Source organism: Scyliorhinus torazame, chromosome 15, assembly GCF_047496885.1.
Source record: "Scyliorhinus torazame isolate Kashiwa2021f chromosome 15, sScyTor2.1, whole genome shotgun sequence".
NCBI lineage: Eukaryota > Metazoa > Chordata > Chondrichthyes > Carcharhiniformes > Scyliorhinidae > Scyliorhinus > Scyliorhinus torazame.
In genome coordinates, this window is record NC_092721.1 from 123,516,615 (window position 1) to 123,539,149 (window position 22,535).

Consider the following 22,535-nt stretch of genomic DNA (forward strand, 5'->3'; position numbering starts at 1 on the left):
TTGGCAGAAGATAGAAATACAGGGTTTGGTTTACAAAGCACCCCCTCCAGAATTTATAGTCTAGTTGTGTAAGATGTTCGGGTAAAATGAGGCATCTCTATGGCCATCATTGCCGGGAGATCGAAGGGGTGAGGGGAAGGGGGAGGTGCAGTGGGTTGCTCTCTACAGGATAGCCTGGAGCTGCAACTGTGTAGAACAGACTAGGAATTCCATGTGGGCTGCTTCCATGCAGGATGCAGCTCTGGCAATTCCAGACCTGCCCACCGGAAGACTGCCACCATTCCCTCAACAGGATCCGGCCACATGGGGGAGTGGGGGGACAGGGAACTGTACCAGTCTGGAAAATCCAGATGGTGTGTGGAGTGCCCTCAGTTGGTTGGTTCTTTTACCTAATTGACTACCCACTGCTAGCCAGTATATGGTCGCCAGCCCCCCAACAGCAGCCTCCAAATAGGTCGGAGGTGGGAACATGGGATCATGTCAGTATATCGAATGCCAGCCGGTAGCGGGAAATTGCCAGCAGTCCCGTCTTCAAAGCTGCCCTCACCTCAGGATGAAAATTCAGTCCAAAGGGTTTGGAAGATTATGAACTTAACCTGGTGATGGCAAACTTTTTAAATAACCATTTTCTTTTGTTAATTCCTCCTAGGCGATGAAGTGCTCTTTGGAAATGGTGATGCGACTAACAATATGCTGAAAATAGTAACAAAGACATTTGATATCAGGATGTCCCTGCATTGCATTACATTCATTTGCAAAGGATTTTCATTACTTAAGAATCTGGTCTATCTTCAAACAGTCCCTGAAGAGATGTGAAAAGTAACGTGGGTCATTTTTGCTAAGAAGTGAATTAGTGGCATAGTCCAGTCCTCATGATGACTGAGTGTAATAACACTGTACAGAACTGTGTCCCTGAGGTTTTGAATGCAACAAGTCCAACTGTGAATTCAGGCAAGACAAATCTTCCCATCATTATAAGAATATTGCTAGCAATAGTTATGATGTCAATGATTGCAGTTGGTTTCCTTGGTAATGCAATTGTGTGTTTAATTGTGTATCAGAAGCCTGCAATGCGCTCAGCAATCAACCTGCTCTTAGCAACCCTTGCATTTTCTGACATCATGCTGTCTTTGATGTGCATGCCTTTTACCACAGTCACCATCATAACAGTCGAGTGGATCTTTGGAAGTTATTTCTGTCAGATATCTGCTATGCTCTACTGGTTCTTTGTCCTGGAAGGTGTGGCAATACTTCTGATAATCAGTGTTGACCGCTATTTAATCATTGTGCAGCGACAAGACAAACTGAATCCACATCGTGCCAAAATAATGATTGTTATTTCATGGGCAGTTTCCTTTTGCATTTCGTTTCCATCAGTGATTGGCTGGACTGTGGTGGAAGTACCTACTCGGGCACCCCAATGCGTGTTGGGTTACACAGAGGCTGGAGCCCACCGCATTTATGCAGTGCTCTTGCTGGTTACTATTTTTTTTGTTCCTTTCAGTGTGATGCTATACTCTTACCTCTGCATTCTGAACACAGTGCGAAGAAATGCCATGCGGATCCACAACCATGCAGACACCCTCTGCCTGAGTCGAGTGAGCAAGCTGGGATTAATGGGTTTGCAGCGCCCTCATCAAATAAACGTTGATATGAGCTTTAAAACCCGAGCATTCACAACTATTTTAATCCTCTTTGTTGGTTTTTCTTTTTGCTGGTTGCCGTACACAGTGTATAGTCTACTCTCTGTTTTCAACAAGAACTTTTATCACAGCCAGTCCTTCTCTACTGTTAGCATCTGGGTTTTGTGGCTCACTTACCTGAAATCAGTTTTCAATCCCCTCATCTACTGCTGGCGCATTAAGAAATTTCGTGAGTCTTGTATGGAATTCATGCCAAAAACAATCAGAATTCTACCAAAGCTGCCAGGCAGGACAAGACGGAGAATCCGGCCCAGTACAATTTATGTTTGTAATGAGCATCAATCAGCTGTATAAATTAAAACTTTTGTCCAAAATGCCTTGTCAAACTGCCCGGAAGTAGAATATTTTGGTGTGATATGCATTTGCCATTTAGTATATGAAATTTACCTATTTATAGTAATGGGTTGCTGCCAAAATTTAATTTGTTCATATTGTAGACCTGTTTATTACTGCCCTGATGGATGTGTTAATGGGGAAATGATTATTGTGATTTGTGTTTTACTCTGGTTTATGTACGATGATGATGCAGCACTGAAAGCACCCTGCACTTTTAAGAATCCTCATTAGAACTGAAATAAATAAGACTTCATATTTCATTCAAAATTGTCCCATGCAATTGTGCAAGGAGAGTGCATAACAGTGGAAATAACACTTTACACCCTAAATGTTGTCACCTGTGATTTATAATCCCTTTTTTTGTGAAATGGTCTGTGTTTTCACAATCTTCTAATGTGTTGCTCCAATTTAAATAGCATCAAACTTGCTGCCTGAGTATAAAGCTCTTATTGCAGATCAAATACCCATTCCAGAAACTGCACTATTTTAATTCCTATCAAAATTATTTGTAATGGAAATTGGGCGTTTTCTATAAACAGCAGCCCAATCCACAATGGTAGTTAACGAAGATAGATGAAGGGCCAGTGGGACTGGCTATGAATCACTCAATCACATATTAAGATGGCACCGTGTTGCCCTTCAGCTTTCACTCCAAAGGACTTTGCAGAATCAGTGAGGGGGTTATTAACTGTTGATGCAAGGTCATTGAATGAATTTCCTATGAACGACACTCCATTGCTCTCAGATACTTGAGCATCTACCTATCCATGGTAAGTGAGGTTACCAAGCTTCTGGACCCCCTCACTAGTAATTTCGGTGCTGGTAATGGGGTTTCCTTTTTTTTTAAATATATTTAGAGTAGCCAATTTTTTTTCCAATTAAGGGGCAATTTAGTGTAGCCAATCAACCTTACCAGGCACATCTTTGGGTTGGGGGTGAGACCCATGCAGACACGGGGAGAATGTGCAAACTCCACACGGACAGTGACCCGGGGCCGGGATGGAACCCGGGTCTTCAGCGCCATTAGGCAGCAGTGCTAACCATTGCACCACCATGCCGCCCTGTCAATGGGATTTCCTGTTGAATTCACCCCACAACGCCAGGAAACCTGCTGTGGGAATTCGCCATCGGTGGGACTGGAAGATCCCACTGCCGAAAATGGCCAGAAAGTCCCCACCCATGTTTATGAGGATTTAAATGAAGCTAGAAGATTTGCCTAGCTTTGGCTAGGCAGATCTCAAATTTGTTTTTCACCATGTAAGTCAATTGGGGGGAGAAGAAATTATCTGCGTGGAAAGGAAAAAGGAACTGAGAATAGCTTTAATGTCATTCCTGCAGAATGAAATGTCCATGTAAGGGTAACCATGGCAGGGGGATTTTTGATTGTTATGAAAGTTAAATGGAGGATGTTTTCTGTAGTTTGTATAAGTTTCTGACTGAAATTGTTTAGTCAATGCTGCTTTTAGTTTGTTCCAGTAAAAGTTTTGAAAACCATGTGATTCAGCATTTACTGGAAGTTGAATTTCTTTTTAAAAGTTGTTGGTGTCCACAGGATTATAACAAATTGGGTGGCTCATCCAGGATTTAATATCCACAGCTTGAGACAAGTACACTGGGATTTTCCAGAGTTTAAATGAACCAGATGTCACAGTGAAAATGCCTTACACCAGTTAACTAAGGTTCGGAAGCAGTCATATTCGACTTGAAATGTTAACTCTGTTTCTCTCTTCACAGCTACTGTCAGACCTGCTGAGCATTTCCAGAATTTTCTGTTTTTATTGAAGATGTCACAGTGACAGATGTCTGCTGTATTAATTGAAAAGTTGCCATGGCTGTGTCCAGTGCTGAAGCATTCCTCGATGTAGAGGAGATTCCTTTTAGTGTTTTGCAGCAGTTAATAAAGGTTAGTTTGATGCTGATAGCAGAGAAATTGGAAATAAATTTACAACTAGGTGCTCAGAAAGCAGTGAAAGTTGAGGTATTGGCTCAACATTTAAATGTTGAGGAAAGGAAAATAATCCAGATAAAAAACAGGTTGGGTTAGCGCAGATTCAGCTGCAAATGACGCAACGGGAATTAAAATTCCAAAGGAAAGAAATAGAAAGAGAATTTTTTTAAAACTTGAATTAGAAAAAAAGGAAAGACAGAGAATGACAAAAAGGGAGAGAAACCAGAAAATGTGACCATTTGTCAGATAAAGGTTCCAATTATGCAAAAAGGAAATAGCAGGAAGACTTGACGATGAGTCAGCCTAAACTTCTAGAGATTTGATTTTGCAAGGAACATTTTCTTAGTGCCTAAATTCAGTGAGGACAGAGTTGTAATGTATTTTGTTTCATTTGAGCTAATTGCTACCAAGTTACAATGGCAACGAAAAATTTGGACAATAATGTCAATGTTTTGGTAGTGAATGGTCTGCAAGGTTACAAAATGCTGTGCTTAATGCCTACGAGTTAATTCCTCAACACCACCCACAGATTTAGAGATCTGGGGCGGGATTCTTCAACCCCCTGCCGGGTCGGAGAATCCCTGGGGGTAGGAGAGAATCCTGCCCCGATGTCAGCTGCCGTATTCTCCGGCGCCGTTATTCAGGCGGCGGTGGGATTGCCGCCACGCCGGTCGGGGGGTGTTGACAGCGCGCCCCCGGCGATTCTCCGGGCCCCGATGGGCCGAGCAGCCATCCAGTTTTGGCCAGTCTCGCCGGCGTGAATCACTCACCTCACACTCGGCGGACCAGGCAGGTGAGTATGCGGGGGCGGCCCTCGGGGGGGGGGGGGGTGCGGGGGATCCGACCCTGGGGGCGCCCCCACGGTGGCCTGGCCCGCGATCGGGGCGCACCAATCTGCGGGCGGGCTTGTTCTGTGGGGGGCACTTCTTTCTTCCGCGCCCGGCCCATGTAGGGCTCCGCCATATTGCCCGGGGGCCGGCGTGGAGAAGAGAACCCCCACGCATGCAAGAAAATACGCCGGCCAGTCTGCACATGCGCGGACTCGTGCCGGCCCTTCCCCGTTGGCTGGAGCGGTGCCAACGACTCTGGAGTCCACCTAGCCCCCGAAAATGCGGAGAATTCCGCACTTTCGGAGGCTGTTGACGCTGGAGTGGTTGGCGCCAGTTTTCCCGCCAATGTGGGGACTTAGTCCCCAGAAGGGAGAATCCCGGCCCAGAGGAATAGACAGAATCAGACTTTTGTGGAATTTGCAAGATAGAAAACTACTGTTTGATAGATGGTGTAGAATGATGAATCTTGAGCAACATTTTGAAAACCTTAGAGATATAATAGAAAAAATTAAAAATAGTATCCTTTAGGAATAAGGCATCACCTAGAAGACTAAAGTTTCTAAAATAAGAGAATTTCCTGCAATAGCTGATATTACAAACAATCCCACAAACACATAGGTGGCAACAAACCTTAGTTTGAAAACCCACACACAAATTGGACAGCTGAGAGAAGTGATCATGAACAGGATACTAGTTACCATGGGAGGTGTGGAAAAAAGGTAGTAAAAAAGTGCGGGATATAAGTGATTGAAGGGGACAAACATGTTACTTTTGCCATAAGGCAGGGCATGTAAAAGGAGATTTCTAGAAATTAAAAGTTAAACTGGTGGCACCTGTAGGTGTGTCTAGTGTATTTCCAGATGCTATACCAGTGAGTGGAGCTTGTGACAAACTGTGCCATCTAATATATTTACAATGAGTATACGTTAAAACATAATGGTAGTTTTATATTTGAGAATAAAGTGACTCAACTTTTTCTGAGAAACGCACCAAAGGGTAGCGGGGACGGCTCAATCCCTGATGTTAGTAAAATATCTGAATTTCTCTCCAGATAGTTCACCAAATAAAAGTGCATTGATACAGAATATTGTTGGAAATTTCCTGTTCCATTATGTAGTGTGAATGTAAACTGTGTTTTAGTCAATGGTTTTGTTATTATGGGAGCTGTGTCAAGATTGTCTATTAAATGATATTGACTTTATCTTGGGAAACAATGTAACTGGAAACCATCTGCTACCCCTAAACATTGCCACAAAATCCATTGAATTTGTTAAAGATATGGATGGATCAATGGACTTGGGAAAACATACGCCTGTGTTTGAATTTGTTTTAAAGCACAATGATTTGACACCAGCAGGAGTCTGAAGATTCACAAGTTCAGACTTCAGAAATTAAAAAGTCACTGAAACCCCCAGTCTGACAACAAAGAGTGAAAATAAAATCTGGGGGCAAAATAGTCTGAATTAAGCCTGCATGCAGACGCTAAGCCAGAGGTGTCAAAACCACACACAGCAGCAGCAAGCCAGGCTGATGAAGAAGCAATGAAGACAATTCCTTGAAATAAAATGTCTTGGCTGTAACCAATGATACTGTGGAACCAAGTGGACAAATTAGAGTTTCGGAATATATATTAAAACGTCAGAAGCATGAAGCTCTTATGAGAGTGGAGTTGAGCAAAGTTTGCACAAAATGGGAAAATAGTTTAAAATAATTAATTAATTGGCTAAAAAAATAAAAACAATGTTTTGACTGACCTTAACGAGATTCCTAAAGCCATGAAGGAGAACCACAATCCTGCATTTGAACAGGAAAAGGATGTGTCAGCTGTTTGACTGGCTGAGACTTATTTTCAACCTGGATAATAAAAATAAATTACAGTAATGAAAGAGAATAGAGATCCAGAGTAAAAAGCTAAACAGAGAGGTTCACAGGCTGCATTTAGAGGTCAACACTCTGTGTCTCATTCTAAGGAAGAACAAAAGGACATGCAAAAGCCACATGAGAAGAAGAGTTGTGACAGTGGATTTTGTCTCAATTTACAGCTTACACCTCATGGGATTTAAAAATCACAGGGCTTGTTAGCAAGTAACAGTATATTTCTTTACAAAGTTACCCAGACTGAACCAATTGTAGCATCTTTAAACCAAGGACGGAGAAGCACTGAAATTTACTCAACATGAGAAAGAAGATTTACTGCAATGCATGACAGACAGTGAAGCTACCAGTAGCAGCATGAACTCCCATTCAGAGAGCTTGAGCTCAAGGAATCGACTGGACTCCTAACTGTTTTGGTTGATACAGATTAATCATTGTGATGCTGCCAAGATAGACTGCTTAAATACTGAAATTTGACAACAAGGGAATTGCTGAGTGTACTTACTGTGTGTAGTAAGTTAATTGTTAAAATGTACAGAATTTTATCAGATGTCATGTTTGGATAGTGTTTATTTGAAAACATCAATTTGGTGATGACTTTTCATCTTTTGGGTGGGAGATGTTACAAAATGCAAGATTTATAAGATATTTGCGTTTTGGAAATCTCTCTTGAAGGTAAAATGAAGGGGGTCATGTGACTTGTTCTGAAATCTGCTGACAACAAGCCTTGGTGGTTGGGGTGGGGTGGGTTTTAAGGAGGCGCAAGATAATCACACCTGTAAACAATAACCCAAGCATCTGTGCTGACTATGGTTAGATGTTACCTGTCTGGAAAAGGAAAAAGGAGTTGAGAATAGCTTTGGACCGGTTCCTGGAGAGTAGGGGGCAATTCTCCGAGCCCCGCGCCGGGCCAGAGAATCGCCGCAACCGCGCCACGACGCCCTGACGTCGGCGCGCGATTCTCTGAGGTGCGGAGAATCGGCGCCATTTGCGCCGGCGCGGCATCGGCAGGGCCGCCGATTCTCCGGCTCGGATGGGCCGAGAGGATATGACAGAGTCCCGCCGGCGCCGTTCACCCCTGGTTGCTGCCGGCGGGAACTCTGCGCGAACGGTTGTGGGGCGGCCCATGGGGAAGGGGGGAGGGAGGCACCGTCCCCAGGGGGGGGGCTTCCGATGGGGTCTGACCCACGATCGGGGCCCACAGATTGGCGGGCTGGCCTCCCCCCCCCCCCCCCCCCCCAGACCTTCTTTCCTTCGCAGCCGGTCCCTGAACACCGACGCCATGTTGAGTCGGGGCCGGCGCGCTGAAGAAGTCCCCCACGCATATGCAAGTTGGCGTGAGCCGCTCCAGCGCCGTGCTGGTCCCCTATGGGGGCCAGAATCAGTCATCCCCGTGCCTGTTTCGCGCCGTCGTGAAACGCTTGGGCTCCATTTGGGAGAATCGCCCCACCAGTGTCCAGTTCAGAGACAGAATAAAATATAACCTTGGTATGGGGATTTCTAGTTGTTGTAAAAGTTAAATGGGGAATCTTTCCTATAAGAAATTGCCCTTTCAAATAGTATTTAGTCATTTCTGCTTTTAGTTTGTTTGTTACAGTAAAATTCTCAAAACCTGAAAACTTGTTGTATGATCTTTTCAGCCAAAATACTTGGTTATCGGTCTCCATGGGAACTGTAACAAAGCCCATGTGCACTCATGGATACTAGAAGCTTCAACTCACACAGCATATATGTCAACTATGGTTCATGCCTCTGAGTCTCAAGGTTTTGGGTTCAGCTCCTACTCCAGTACTTGAGCATAAAATTCAAGGCTGACACTCCAGTACTGAGGACATGCTGCGCAGAGAGGTGCTGTCTTTTGGATGAGAAGTTAAACCGAGGCCCCATTTGCCTGCTGAGGTGGCTGTAAATGGGGAGTTATCCCTGTTATCCTGGCCAATATTTTTACCTGAGTCAACATTACAAAAACAAATGATCTGGTTGAAGGAATTTGCTGTGTACAGATTGACTGCTGCGCTTTCAACATTACAACTATGGCAGTACTTCAAAAGTATTTAATTGGCTGTAAAGTGCTTTGAGATGTCTGTGGTCATGTAGAGTGCTATATAATGCAAGTCTTTCTTTGTTTCATACCAGCCTCCACAGATAAACTAGGTCCCAGTGCCACTGGAGGAATGAAAATGTCAATTGTATGGAAACCCAATGGTTGGAGCTGCCCTTTGATAGGTAAAAGACAGATAGGGGGCGCGATTCTCCACTCCCGCGCCGGTTGGGAGAATCGCCTGGGTCGCCAAATTTTCCCGCGACGCCGGTCCGACGCCCTCCCGCGATTCTCCCAAGCGGCGAGAACGGCCCCGTCGCGTTCCGCGCGGCGCAGGCCGGATAATCGCCCGAGACACCCAAAATGGCGATTCTCCGGCACCCCTGCTATTCTCAGGCTCGGATGGACCGAGCGGCCAGCCCAAAACGGCGGGTTCCCCCCCCCGGCGCCGTCCACACCTGGTCGCTGCCAGCTGGAACAGCGCGGGAACGCTGGGGGGGGCGGCCTGCGGGGGGGGGGGCGAGGGGGCATCCTGCACCGGGGGGGGGGGCCTGAAATTGGGTCTGGCCTGCGATCGGTGCCCACCGATCGTCGGGCCGGCCTCTCTGAAGGAGGACCTCCTTCCGCAACCCCGCAAGATCCGTCTGACATCTTCTTGCGGGGCGGACTCGGAGAGGACGGCAACCACGCAAGCGTGGGTGACGGCAGTTATGCGGCGCTGGCCGCGTCATGTATGCGGCGCCGCCTTGACGCAGCAGCAAGGCCTGGCACATGTAAATGACGCGGCGCTGCTCCTAGCCCATTATCGGGCCCTGAATAGGTCGGGATAGGGGCCGTTTCACGCCGTCGTGTACCTCGACGGCGCGAACACTCTGCCTCCATTTCGGAGAATCCCGCCCAGGGCCTCTGTCCCTCACAAAACATTTAGATATTCCCTGAAATAGTAAAGAAAGAAAACCCTGATGTTTGAGAATTTGATTGCATCAAATATCATTTCAAATGGGTTCATTATTAGTTACAAAAACAGAAAATACTGGACAATCTCAGCAGATCTCTCAGCAGCTATGGAGAGAGAAGGGAGCTAACATTTTAAGTCTGGATGACTCTTTGTCCAAGCTAGAGAGAACTGGAAATAGGGCCAGATTTATACTGTTGGGGAGAACGGGTGTGGAGAAGTGGCACTGGATAGAGGGCCAGCAATAGGTGGAATTTGACAAAGATGCGGACAGAATGACAAAGGGAATGTAAAAGATGGAGGAAATGACGATGAAGAGTGCTGATAGTGGCACATTAAGAGGTCAGAATGTGTTAATGGCAGAACAGAGGTGAGAAGTGTAACAAAGGACAACCTGGGTGGCCCAAGTGGGGTGAGGTGAAGTGGACAATGGCGAGGGAAAAACGGATCGATGGAAGAAATGAAAATAAATTGATAGGTGGAGGAGAGAGTTCATAGTCGGAAGTTGTTGAACTCAATGTTAAGTCTGGAATGCTGTAATGTGCCTAATTGGAAGAGGAGATGCTGTTCTTTCAATTTGCACTGGGCTTCACTGGAACATTGCAGCAGGCAAAGGACAGACATGTCACTTGGGTCACTGTCTGTGCGGATGTCTGCACGTTCTCCCCGTGTCGGCATGGGTTTCCTTCGGGTGCTCTGGTTTCCTCCCACAGTCCAAAGATGTGCAGGTTAGGTGGATTGCCCTTCGTGTCCAAAACGGTTAGGTGGGGTTACTGGGTTACGGGGATAGGGTGAAGGTGTGGGCTTAAGTAGGGTGTTCTTTCCAAGGGTCGGTGCAGACTCGATGAGCCATCTAGTCACCTACTGCACTGTAAATTCTATGTGGACATGAGAGGACGGTAAGTTGAAATGCAAGCAACAAGGTGGTCTGCATCCTGCTTTGTTCTGCAAAGTGGTCACCCAGTCTGTATTTAGTCTCTCCAATGTAGAGTAGGCCACATTGGGAGCAGTAAATGAAATAAACCAGACTAAAGGAGGTGCACGTGAAGCTCCGCCTCATCTGAAAAGGGTGTTTAGGTCCTTGGATTGTGATCAGGGAGGAGGTAAAAGGGCAGGTGTTGCAGCATCTGCAATTGCATGGGAAGAGGGTGAGGTGTTGGGGGTGATGGAGGAGTGGACCAGAGTACCTCAGAGGGAATGTTCCCTGCGGAAAGCTGATGGGGGAGTGAGGAGAAGATGTGTTTGGTGGGGGTATCGTGCTGGAGTTAGAATTGGCAGAGGATGATTCCTTGAATGCGGAGGCTGGTGAGGTGAAAAGTGAGGACAAGGGAACGCTATACTGGTTCTGCTCGGGAAGGGAAGTGGTGAGAGTAGAGGTGCGGGAGATGGATTGGATACTGTTGACAGCCCTGTCGACCACTGGGTAGGAAAGCATGATTAAGGGAGAAGGAAGACATGTCAGCAGCACAGTGGGGTGTGAAGAGCTGTCGTCGAGCTAGCTGTGGGAGTTGGTGGGCCAACACCATCGTTAAAAAAAGGAACCAGCAATGTAAACAGATGGCTTCATTTTTCCAAAGTCATTTAACTCTAAACATTTCTTATGATTAAACATAACATCTACGTTCTAAGATTCATATTGTTTTACATTTTAAACATGCAAGTGTAAATATGCGTATGGTCCATTTAGACGATTCCACCTTCGAACATTCTAGTCTTCTCACACTTCACAGTTGTGGTAAAGCATCGGCAATTACATTTTCTCTTCCTGCCATATGTAGAATTTTTAATTTAAACGTTTGTAACAATAAATTCCATCAAAACAGTCTTGCATTTTGATTTTCAACTGGTCCAAAAGCTTTCATGGATTATCGTCTGTACATACAATTGTCTCCATTGAATTGTTACCAACATAAATGTCAACATGTTGTAATGCCAATGTCTCCTTGATGGTCAAATATTTATTTGATGAATATGTTGTTACTGAGAAAAATAACCGATTGGTCTTTCTATTCTTTCGCCGTATTCCTGCAGCAGTGCAGCATCAACACCCACATCACTCACATCAATTGCCACCTTAATTAGGTGTAATCAAAACAGGTGTGGTGGTTAACACAGTCTTCAGATTATCGAATTCTTCCTGACATTCCGACGTCCACTGAAATTTCTTGTGCTTTTTCAGAAGTTCAGGCAGTGGAGCAACCACACTGCTGAAATTGAGCACGGATTTCTGATGGAAACTACTCATGTCCAGAAATCTGAGAACTTCTCTCCTCGTTGTTGGTATCTGAAACTCTCCAATAGCTTTCGTTTTCACATTCTGTGACGCCACCTGACCATGTCCAATTGTATGATCGAAGAATGTGACCTGAGCTTTCGCAAATTCACTTATAGCCAAATTCACTGTGGTCGATCGAATAATTATTTTAAATCTTCCTTCCATGTTTGACTGAACACCACCAAATGGTCAATGTACACTACATAAAGGTTTAGTCCAGAAATGACCTTGTTGGTTAATCGTAGCAATGGTGCTGGCACATTCTTCATTCCAAATGTCATGACTTTAAATTGATACAGACCATTTGGTGCCACAAAAGCCAAAACTTCCTTCGCTCTGTCTGATAAAGGTCGTTGCCAATATCCTTTAAGTAAGTCAAGTTTGATAATCAAATTCGCTTGTCCCACCTTTTCAACAGTCTTCCAAATGAGGAATAGGATACGAATCTGACTTTGTAACTGTGTGGACCTTTCTAGAGTCCACACATAAATTGTTGTTTTCCATCCGGTTTTGTTACCATGACAATTGGTGAGCTCCAATCGCCGCAACTCATTTTGATGATATCATCCTTAAGTATGCTGTCAATCTCATTTTGTACCTGTGCTAACTTTAGTAGGTTGAGATTGTATGGAAGTTGTTTAATGGGAATAGCATTTCCTCCACCTTCATCATGCATAATGGGCTGAATTCTCCAAAAATGAGGATAAGTGTCGTGGAGTTTCACGACAGCGTCAATGGGCCCCCAGGTGGAGCTATTCAACGGCCCACAAGCACTTGCATGGGCGGAACGTGAAGTGGCGAGGGAGCGGCCGCCGATTCGCCAGGTCCATCATTGACGCAATGCCGCGGCTGCTTATAAACATTCTCCCCCCCCCCCCCACACACTCAGCGTCGCAAGCAAGATAGCCGCCAGAAGAACAGCAGTGCACTGCTGAGAGCATCGGCGCCATTGCCCAGGTGCTGGCTGGCGTTGCACAGACCCAGAGGGATATGGCGCAGTCCCAGACAGGGATGGCCCACTCCATGTGCTCCATGCCGCTAACATTCAGACCATGGTCAATACCAGAGTGGGCAACCTGGACTGGCAGTGGCAGGGGGGCCTCTGGGTTTGGCTCCGCTCGCACCCCCATCCCATGGAGAAGCCCAAGGAGTCACAGCAGTCCCCCTCCACTCCTGCTGTACCGTCCGGGGAACCACCTAAGTGTAGTGTTAGGGCCTGTAAGGTCAGAAAGTTAGACACCAGTGAAATTGGCACGGGCGCAGGGCACAGTGTAGATATAGGGGCTAGGGCACAGACTGTCAATACCACTTCACATTAAACACCTGTTATCACCTTTGCAAGCTGCCTCTGTGCTCTATCTGATGGGTGTTGGGGCAGGGCGGTCAGTGATGGCCACTGGAGGTGAGGGGTGGTGGACGAGTGAGGCCCAGTGGGTGGACTGTGCAGCACCCCCCCCCCCCAATCCCCAGCTACTCAACAGGGCCATGTGATGGACTGGCCAGCTCGCATGCAGGGATCACCCAGGTGGGGGGTGCTACTGTGGGCATGAGTCAGACATTGTCTAATGTTTTTGAGCATGGAGCTCATCGCAGAGTGGGCTGTCGTCATCCTCCATCCCATGGACCAGACCCGCTGTCACTGCCAACCCAGTGCCCCCATCTTGTTGTGCGGCAAATATATATGACGGAGGGGGGTGTCCATGCGGGTGGTTCGGTGGTGTGGGAGACGAGGGTGGTTCGGTGGTGTGGGAGGCGAATGTGTTCGGTGGTGAAGGGGTGTGGTATTGTGATGTCTGTGCCACTGTCCAGCAACCCCTCCCCCCTCCCACTAGTTGGTGAAACGTGCGTTGGCCAAAGTGTCCCGTGCTTGCTGGCCCTGCCGATGGCGTAGTGCGGCCTTCCGTGCATGGCCAGCCCCCATGTCCCACCCATTGGCCCCCTCCCCCTCATCCTACTCGTCCTTGCTCCTCAACCTCCTCCAGCATATTGCCCCTCTGCTGGATTATATTGTGGAGGACGCAACAGACCACAACGATGTGGCCGACCCTGCTTGCCTCGTACTGGAGGGCCCCTCTGGAGCGGTCCAGGCACCTGAAACGCATCTTCAGGCTCATGAAGCACCTCTCGACCACACCCTTGGGCGCACAATGGGCCTCATTGTAGTAGTTCTCCACGTGGCTCTGTGGCCTACGTATAGGCGTCATCAGCCACGACCGCAATGGGTATCTCCTGTCACCCACCAACCAACCCCTCAGCCGGGGGGGGGGAGGCATCCCTCGAACATGCCGGGGATCAATGATTGCGCCAACATGAATGAGTCATGTATACTGCCCGGGTACCAGGCGCAGACGTGCAGGATCTTCACCACAGACCACCTGAATGTTCATGGAGTGGTACCTCTTTCGGTTGGTGAACAGCGGCCTGTTATCCACAGGTGGCCGCAGCCCATCGATTACCTCGTGGACCCGGGGCATCCTGGCAACGAACCTCGCTGCTCGGTCATCCTGGTGGGCGCGGTCCACAGGGAATTGTGTGTGGCGGTCTGCAAGGGCATAGAGGGCGTCCGTGACAGCGCGGATGCACCTGTGCACCGATGCCTGTGAGATGCCGCGCGCCCCAGCTACACGTCCCCCACCCCCGCTCCATTGGTGCCCCCGCTCCTGGCATTCAACCCTGCTGCCAGCGCCACCGTTTGATGGCACTGCCCTCACTGGGGGCTGCCGTCGGTGTCGCCCTGGGTGTTCCCCCCAATGGGTGTTGCCAGGTGATTGGGGGGGGGGGGGGCAGCCACCCACCCATACGGCCGTTAACCCTGTGTTCACACAGCGCCCCATGTGGGTGGCCAACAAGAAGGCCACTGTAATGGCGATCATTGCATGGGCAGCGTCCTGTAATGTCGGGGGCTCCCTGAATGCTTGGCCTGTCACCGCACACTTCCCCCCCCCCTCCCCTGACCCTGGCAGGGAGACCACTCCGCAGAAAGCATGGCCAGTGTCCATTACAGGAGCCCGCAGTCCCCCACGCCAACTCCTACCACCTCCCGCAACCGCCTCAGCCAGCATGCCGGTATCCGTCGGGAAATTGGTCCATCTGGCCGCAGAATTGCTCAGGACCCGGAGAATCAGTCGTTCGGGCACCTAATGCGATTCTCCGAGCCGCAATTTCATCATGTTAAAGCCGATTTCGGTGTCGGAGCCGATTCTCCGGCCGATCGCGTTTCGCGATTTTGGCGCGGAGCTGTGGAGAATCCAGCCCAATTACTTTCGGACTTCCCTATTCATCCCACATACATCTCTATGTGACTGTCTCTTAGGTCAGTGTTCTTCAAACTGTTTTTCCGGGGATCCATTTTTACCAACCGGCTAATCTTCGGGATCCAACCCGGCCGACCTTCGCGACCCACGGCGGCTGACCTTCGCGACCCACGCCGGCTGACCTTCGCGACCCACGCCGGCTGACCTTCGCGACCCACGCCGGTCGACCTGCGCGACCCACCATTTTCTCTTACCTTGTTGTATAGGACTTTGGTTAGGCCACATTTGGAATACTGTGTGCAGCTCTGGTCACCACATTGCCAGAAGGATGTGGATGCTTTAGAGAGGGTGCAGAGGAGATTCACCAGGATGTTGCCTGGTATGGAGGGTGCTAGCTATGAAGAAAGATTGAGTAGATTAGGATTGTTTTCGTTGGAAAGACGGAGGTTGAGGGGGGATCTGATTGAGGTCTACAAAATTATGAGAGGTATGGACAGGGTGGATAGCAACAAGTTTTTTCCAAGAGTGGGGGTGTCAATTACAAGGGGTCACGATTTCAAGGTGAGAGGGGGAAAGTTTAAGGGAGATGTGCGTGGAAAGTTTTTTACGCAGAGGGTGGTGGGTGCCTGGAACTCTTTGCCAGCGGAGGTGGTCGAGGCGGGCACGATAGCATCATTTCAGATGCATCTAGACAGATATATGAACGGGCGGGGAACAGAGAGAAGTAGATCCTTGGAAAATGGAAGACAGGTTTAGATAAAGGATGTGGATCGGCGCAGGCTGGGAGGGCCGAAGGGCCTGTTCCTGTGTTGTAATTTTCTTTGTTCTTTGTTTGCTGCTGCCAAAAATGGAGGAAATGGTTTAGGGTCCCTTTGGCCCTCGTACAGTCTCCTCCAATTGAACCTGTTGGATGGTGAAGCCTTCTGGTATTGGAAAGTATGGAGTCTCCATCTGTCCAAAGTTCTGCATTTTTTTCCTGTAAAATTTTATCAAATAAAAAAACCCCTAACTTGTAAAACAAAAAGCTGTGACCGTTTAAAAAAGAAGAGGTGCACTGCGCATGCATGCCCGATCATCGGCGCGCACTTGCATAGTTGTGCGCATGCGTGCCAATGATCTGGCACGCATGCGCACTGCAGCCACATTTTTTTTTACATGGTTGCGGCCATTTTGAAGGCCGCTTGCAGCCGGTGTTATTAACAGCCGGCTGTTGCGCGCAGATTTGCGCGATCGGGAACGCCGTGACGGACGGCTCCGCGACCCTCCCGTCACCCGTCCGCGACCCACCCGCAGGTCGCGCCCCTGAGTTTGACAATGCCTGTCTTAGGTCATTTTTATTTTCCTCCAGAAGGCAACTCAATAATTATCCCAATTTCTTAATAGTTCTCATTCTCCCATCTAATTTGAGGAATGTCAAATTCAGAATCATCTGGATTTATCTCTTCTCCCTGAGTTACAACAACTAACACATCCGTCTTCTTTCCTTCTCAAAATACCTTTTGAGCAAATTAATATGACACATTGAGTTTTCCTTCTGTCGGCGTTCTTAGCAAATAATTCACCTCACTCAATTTCCTTTCAATTTGATAAGGCCCACTAAATCTTGCTTTTAATGATTCACCTAGTACTGGTACTTTTCCCCACCAGTAAAACTACAAATACTTGATTTCTTATTTGCCTCTTTTTTCATCACATATTGTGACAATTTTAAATGTTTCCTAGCCAACTCACGAGCCCTAGTTAATCTCTCCCTAAAGTTTGATGCATGTGAGGCGAGCTGGCAGACCCATACATTGGGCATGACCTGGGCCCAGCATTCAGAGTTAGATGAGGAGTTGACTCAGACCGGAGTCCTGTGGGCAGAGTTAATCACTGCAGTGACAATACTGAATAGGAGCCTGCTGCAAGTGGTTATTCAGTATGGTCACTGCAGTAATTAACTCTGATCACAGGAGAAGCATTCTCACAAAGCCGGGAAGTGGAGAAAAACGGGGTACTGTGCAAGTCATTGCATTGACTCCAATGGAGGAGGAAGCAATGCAATTGGATTGGGTTGCAGAAGGGCAATCTGTCACTGAGGGCAAGGTGGGTAGGGAGCCCACAGCAAATGAGCAACATGTTGGATGTGGGCACCTTCTGATGAGCACAAATTTTGGTGCACATGTGACCCTAGAACACAGGAATTTCCTGATCAAGAACCTGATCATGAACAGCCAGTAGGGGTTAGTAGGACCCTAACATCACTTGTCTCCTTTGCAGGCCCAGTATGGATAAGGGACCAGCGAATGCTCAAAGATCATGAGACCTCAGAGGAGAATCCACCGTCTGAGGAGACAGTGTCACATTCGTCCAGCATACCCTCCAACTGTGCAGATACTTTCACGTCGGTGGGCTTTCATGTGCAATTAGAAAGGTCGGCACCAGCTGGTTAGCACAGCGTAGATGTGTGAGGGAAGCTAACAGAGGCAGTGAAAGCTGCGGGCACTTACCATCAAAGGACTGAGGAAAGGTCCAGCAGTGCTCAATTTCAGATGTCGGGTCTCGGGAGTCACCAAAAAGAGTCAGGTGCTGGGGCAGCAGCGTGAAATGTGTGGATATTGGTCAGAGTATTGAGAGGCTGTTCACCCACATGCACATACAATGGAGGAGCATATGGTAGCTTCCAGTGAGGCAGTGGCAACTCTTATGGAGAGCCATATACAGCAAACTACCCTGAGGACACAGGAGGTGTGTGCTGATCTGTACACTATAACCTTATCCAGAGCTGCATTGAGTGATGAGTGGGCAAAATAGCCCCAAGATCCTGAGACCCTTTGCCAGTTGCTCCAACAGCAAGTGCACAGGAAAGGGCATAACGGCCTTGAAGGGATGGAGGAGATAGTTCCTTAAGCACATGGTGGCTCTTTGCATTGACGGTGAATCGTCAGCCCTTTAAATGGTGACACAAACACTCCATGTAGTGACCTCCTTGGGATTTCGGCGGGAGCGGTGCGCAAGTGATTTCTGGGAGGTAAGTTTCTCCTTTAAAAACACTTACCTTCACAGGAGCAGGCCAGTCGATTTCAGCGGGAGCGGTGCGCAAGTGATTTCTGGGAGGTAAGTTTCTCCTTTAAAAACACTTAGCTAGTCCCGTTTCTGTTCTTCTTTTCTGTTTTATTTTTTATTTTTTTCTAATATAAGGCGGGAACCGGAAGTTCGACTTCTGGGAAGGCCCCCCCCCCCCAACCAATAAATTCTGGTGGAGAGGAAACCCGAGACACTACACGTGTAGTGTCTTCCACCCACCTTCCTCCTCTAACCTAAAAATAAGATCCATTGGTGTGAGGTAAGTGCCATATTATATTATTATTATTAGCATTATTATATTATTAGCATTGCGCAGGTCAAGGAGACACAGCCTGAGTGAGAGAGATACAGACAGTGAGAATTTGGTAGTTTGGTGCAGTTAGGTATTCAGGAAAGGTAAGTGGTTAATCTAATTGTGCTGTTTTTCAGTTAAAAGTGCAGTGTAGATTAGTGTCTGATTGGCTGAAGCTGCCCCCACCATAAACTTAAATTAAACTAATTAATTAATTAGTGATGGCTGGTCTGGTGATGTGCTTGAGCTGCTTGATGTGGGAGCTGGCAGATCCCATTGCGAGCTGCAGCGACCACATCTGCAGTAAGTGTTGGCTGCTCGAAGAGCTCCGGCTCAGAGTTGATGAGCTGGAGTCTGAGCTTCAAACACTGAGGCACATCCGGGAGGGGGAGACTTACCTGGACACTGTGTTTCAGGAGGCAGTCACACCTGTCAGAGTAAGTAGTTTAAATCCTGCCAGTGGCCAGGGACAGCAGGGTGTGACTGCAAGTCAGGCAGGTAAAGGGAACCAGCAGTCAGGAACTCAGGAGCCTCAGCCCATGACTCTGTCCAACAGGTATGAGGCACTTGCTCCCTGTGTGGATGGCGAACAGGGTTGCAGGGAGGATGAGTCAGCTGACCAAGGCACCATGGTTCAGCAGGCCATTCAAGGGGAGGGAATAAATAGGCAAGTTGTAGTTGTAGGGGATTCTATTATCAGGGGGATAGATAGTATCCTTTGTGAGCAGGATAAAGAGTCCCGCATGGTATGTTGCCTGCCCGGTGCTAGGGTGCGGGACATCTCTGACCGGCTTGAAAGGATACTGGAGAGGGAGGGGGAGGATCCAGTTGTTCTGGTCCATGTCGGTACCAACAACATAGGCAAGTCTAGGAAAGAGGACCTGTTTAGAGATTATAAAGAGCTAGGATTCAAATTAATAAACAGGTCCTCAAGGGTCATAATCTCCGGATTACTGCCCGAGCCACGTGCAAATTGGCATAGGGTGGCAAGAATAAGGGAAGTTAACACATGGCTGAAAGAGTGGTGTGGGAATGAGAGGTTCCTTTTCATGGGACACTGGCATCAGTTTTGGGACAGGGGGGACCTATACCGTTGGGATGGTCTCCACCTGAACCGAGCTGGGACCAGTATTCTGGGGAAAAGAGTAAATAGAGTGGTCTTTAGGACTTTAAACTAAAGATTGGGGGGGGGAGGGAAAGTCAGGGAACCAAGAGGTGAAGTAATCTGCGGGGAGCGTAGCTGCTTAGGAATACAAAAAAACACGAACAGACAAAACTCAAGAGTGATTACGATTGTCCCCATCCCACAAAATATGACACAGTGTATGGAAAGGCTCAGTAAACCAAGGTCCACCACACTAAGAAAACAAAAAGGGACGGTCAATAGAGAATTAAAGGTGCTATATTTAAATGCGCGCAGTGTACGGAACAAGGTAGATGAGCTTGTGGCCCAGATTGTGACTGGCAGGTATGATGTGGTAGGCATCACAGAGACATGGTTGCAGGGGGTTCAGGACTGGCATTTAAACATCCAGGGATTCACAACCTATCGAAAAGACAGAGAGGTGGGCAGAGGGGGCGGGGTTGCCTTGTTAATTAGGAATGAAATTAAATAAATAGCACTAAACGACATAGGGTCAGATGATGTGGAGTCTGTGTGGGTAGAGTTGAGGAACCACAAAGGCAAGAAATCCATAATGGGAGTTATGTACAGGCCTCCTAACAGTGGTCAGGACCGGGGGCACAAAATGCACCACGAAATAGAAAGTGCATGTCAGAAAGGTAAGGTCACAGTGATCATGGGGGACTTCAATATGCAGGTGGACTGGGTAAATACTGCTGCCAGTGGACCCAAGGAAAGGGAATTCATTGAATGCTTACAGGAGGGCTTTTTGGAACAGCTTGTGATGGAGCCCACTAGGGAACAGGCCATTCTGGACTTAGTGTTATGTAATGAGCCAGACTTGATTAAAGATCTTAAAGTAGGGGAGCACTTAGGAGGCAGTGATCATAATATGGTCGAATTCAATCTCCAATTTGAAAGAAAGAAGGTTGAATCAGATGTAAAGGTGTTACAGTTAAATAAAGGTAACTAAAGGGGCATGAGGGTGGAACTGACGAAAATCGACTGGGAGCAGAGCCTAGTGGGAAAGACAGTAGAACAGCAATGGCAGGGGTTTCTGGGAGTAATTGAGGACACAGTACAGAGGTTCATCCCAAAGAAAAGAAAGGTTATCAGAGGGGGGATTAGGCAGCCATGGCTGACAAAGGAAGTTAGGGAATGCATCAAAGCAAAAGAGAAAGCCTATAATGTGGCAAAGAGTAGTGGGAAGTCAGAAGATTGGGAAGACTACAAAAACAAACAGAGGATAACAAAGAGAGAAATAAGGAAAGAGAGGATCAAATTTGAAGGTAGGCTAGCCAGTAACATTAGGAATGATAGTAAAAGTTTTTTTAAATACATCAAAAACAAACGGGAGGCAAAAGTTGACATTGGGCCGCTCCAAAATGACGCTGGTAATTTTGTGGTGGGAGACAAGGAAATAGCTGAAGAACTGAATAAGTACTTTGCGTCAGTCTTCACAGTAGAAGACATGAGTAATATCCCAACAATTCCAGAGAGTCAGGGGGCAGAGTTGAATATGGTAGCCATCACAAAGGAGAAAGTGCTAGAGAAACTAAGAGGTCTAAAAATTGATAAATCCCCGGGCCCAGATGGGCTATATCCTAGACTTCTAAAGGAGATAGCTGAAGAAATAGTGGAGGCATTAGTTATGATCTTTCAAAAGTCACTGGAGTCAGGTAAAGTCCCAGAGGATTGAAAAATCGCTGTTGTAACCCCCCTGTTCAAGAAGGGAACAAGGAAAAAGATGGAAAATTATAGGCCAATTAGCCTAACCTCGGTTGTTGGCAAGATTCTAGAATCCATTGTTAAGGATGAGATTTCTAAATTCTTGGAAGTGCAGGGTCGGATTAGGACAAATCAGCATGGATTTAGTAAGGGGAGGTCGTGCCTGACAAACCTGTTAGAGTTCTTTGAAGAGATAACAAATAGGTTAGACCAAGGAGAGCCAATGGATGTTATCTATCTTGACTTCCAAAAGGTCTTTGATAAGGTGCCTCACGGGAGACTGCTGAGTAAAATAAGGGCCCATGGTATTCGAGGCAAGGTACTAACATGGATTGACGATTGGCTGTCAGGCAGAAGGCAGAGAGTTGGGATAAAAGGTTCTTTTTCGGAATGGCAACCGGTGACGAGTGGTGTCCCGCAGGGTTCAGTATTGGGGCCACAGCTGTTCTCTTTATATATTAACGATCTAGATGACGGGACTGGGGGCATTCTGGCTAAGTTTGCCGATGATACAAAGATAGGTGGAGGGGCAGGTAGTATGGAGGAGGTGGGGAGGCTGCAGAAAGATTTAGACAGTTTAGGAGAGTGGTCCAAGAAATGGCTGATGAAATTCAACATGGGCAAGTGCGAGGTCTTGCACTTTGGAAAAAAGAATAGAGGCATGGACTATTTTCTAAACGGTGACAAAATTCATAATGCTGAAGTGCAAAGGGACTTGGGAGTCCGAGTCCAGGATTCTCTAAAGGTAAACTTGCAGGTTGAGTCCGTAATTAAGAAAGCAAATGCAATGTTGTCATTTATCTCAAAAGGCTTGGAATATAAAAGCAGGGATGTACTTCTGAAGCTTTATAAAGCATTAGTTAGGCCCCATTTAGAATACTGTGAGCAATTTTGGGCCCCACACCTCAGGAAGGACATACTGGCACTGGAGCGGGTCCAGCGGAGATTCACACGGATGATGCCAGGAATGGTAGGCCTAACATACGATGAACGTCTGAGGATCCTGGGATTATATTCATTGGAGTTTAGGAGGTTGAGGGGAGATCTAATACAAACTTACAAGATAATGAATGGCTTAGATAGGGTGGATGTAGGGAAGTTGTTTCCAT

General features: G+C 47.3%; 1 protein-coding gene and 1 long non-coding RNA gene across 3 annotated transcripts in view; one reads left to right on the forward strand and one right to left on the reverse strand.

The window, feature by feature from the left end:
- The window catches only part of gpr45 (G protein-coupled receptor 45), a 129,387-nt gene extending 124,601 nt beyond the window's left edge, over window positions 1-4,786 (forward strand). For both annotated transcript variants that reach the window (XM_072476652.1, XM_072476651.1), the window contains one exon: window positions 650-4,786. In XM_072476652.1, coding sequence (XP_072332753.1) covers window positions 873-1,997 — 1,125 coding nt within the window. In that variant the 5' untranslated portion in view covers window positions 650-872 and the 3' untranslated portion in view covers window positions 1,998-4,786. The remainder of the gene's footprint in view (window positions 1-649) is intronic.
- Window positions 1-22,535, reverse strand: part of LOC140391786 (uncharacterized) — a 147,905-nt gene that overhangs the window by 76,785 nt on the left and 48,585 nt on the right. Inside the window, exon 2 of the long non-coding RNA XR_011935184.1 lies at window positions 6,572-6,671. This is a non-coding gene — a long non-coding RNA (uncharacterized lncRNA). The remainder of the gene's footprint in view (window positions 1-6,571; window positions 6,672-22,535) is intronic.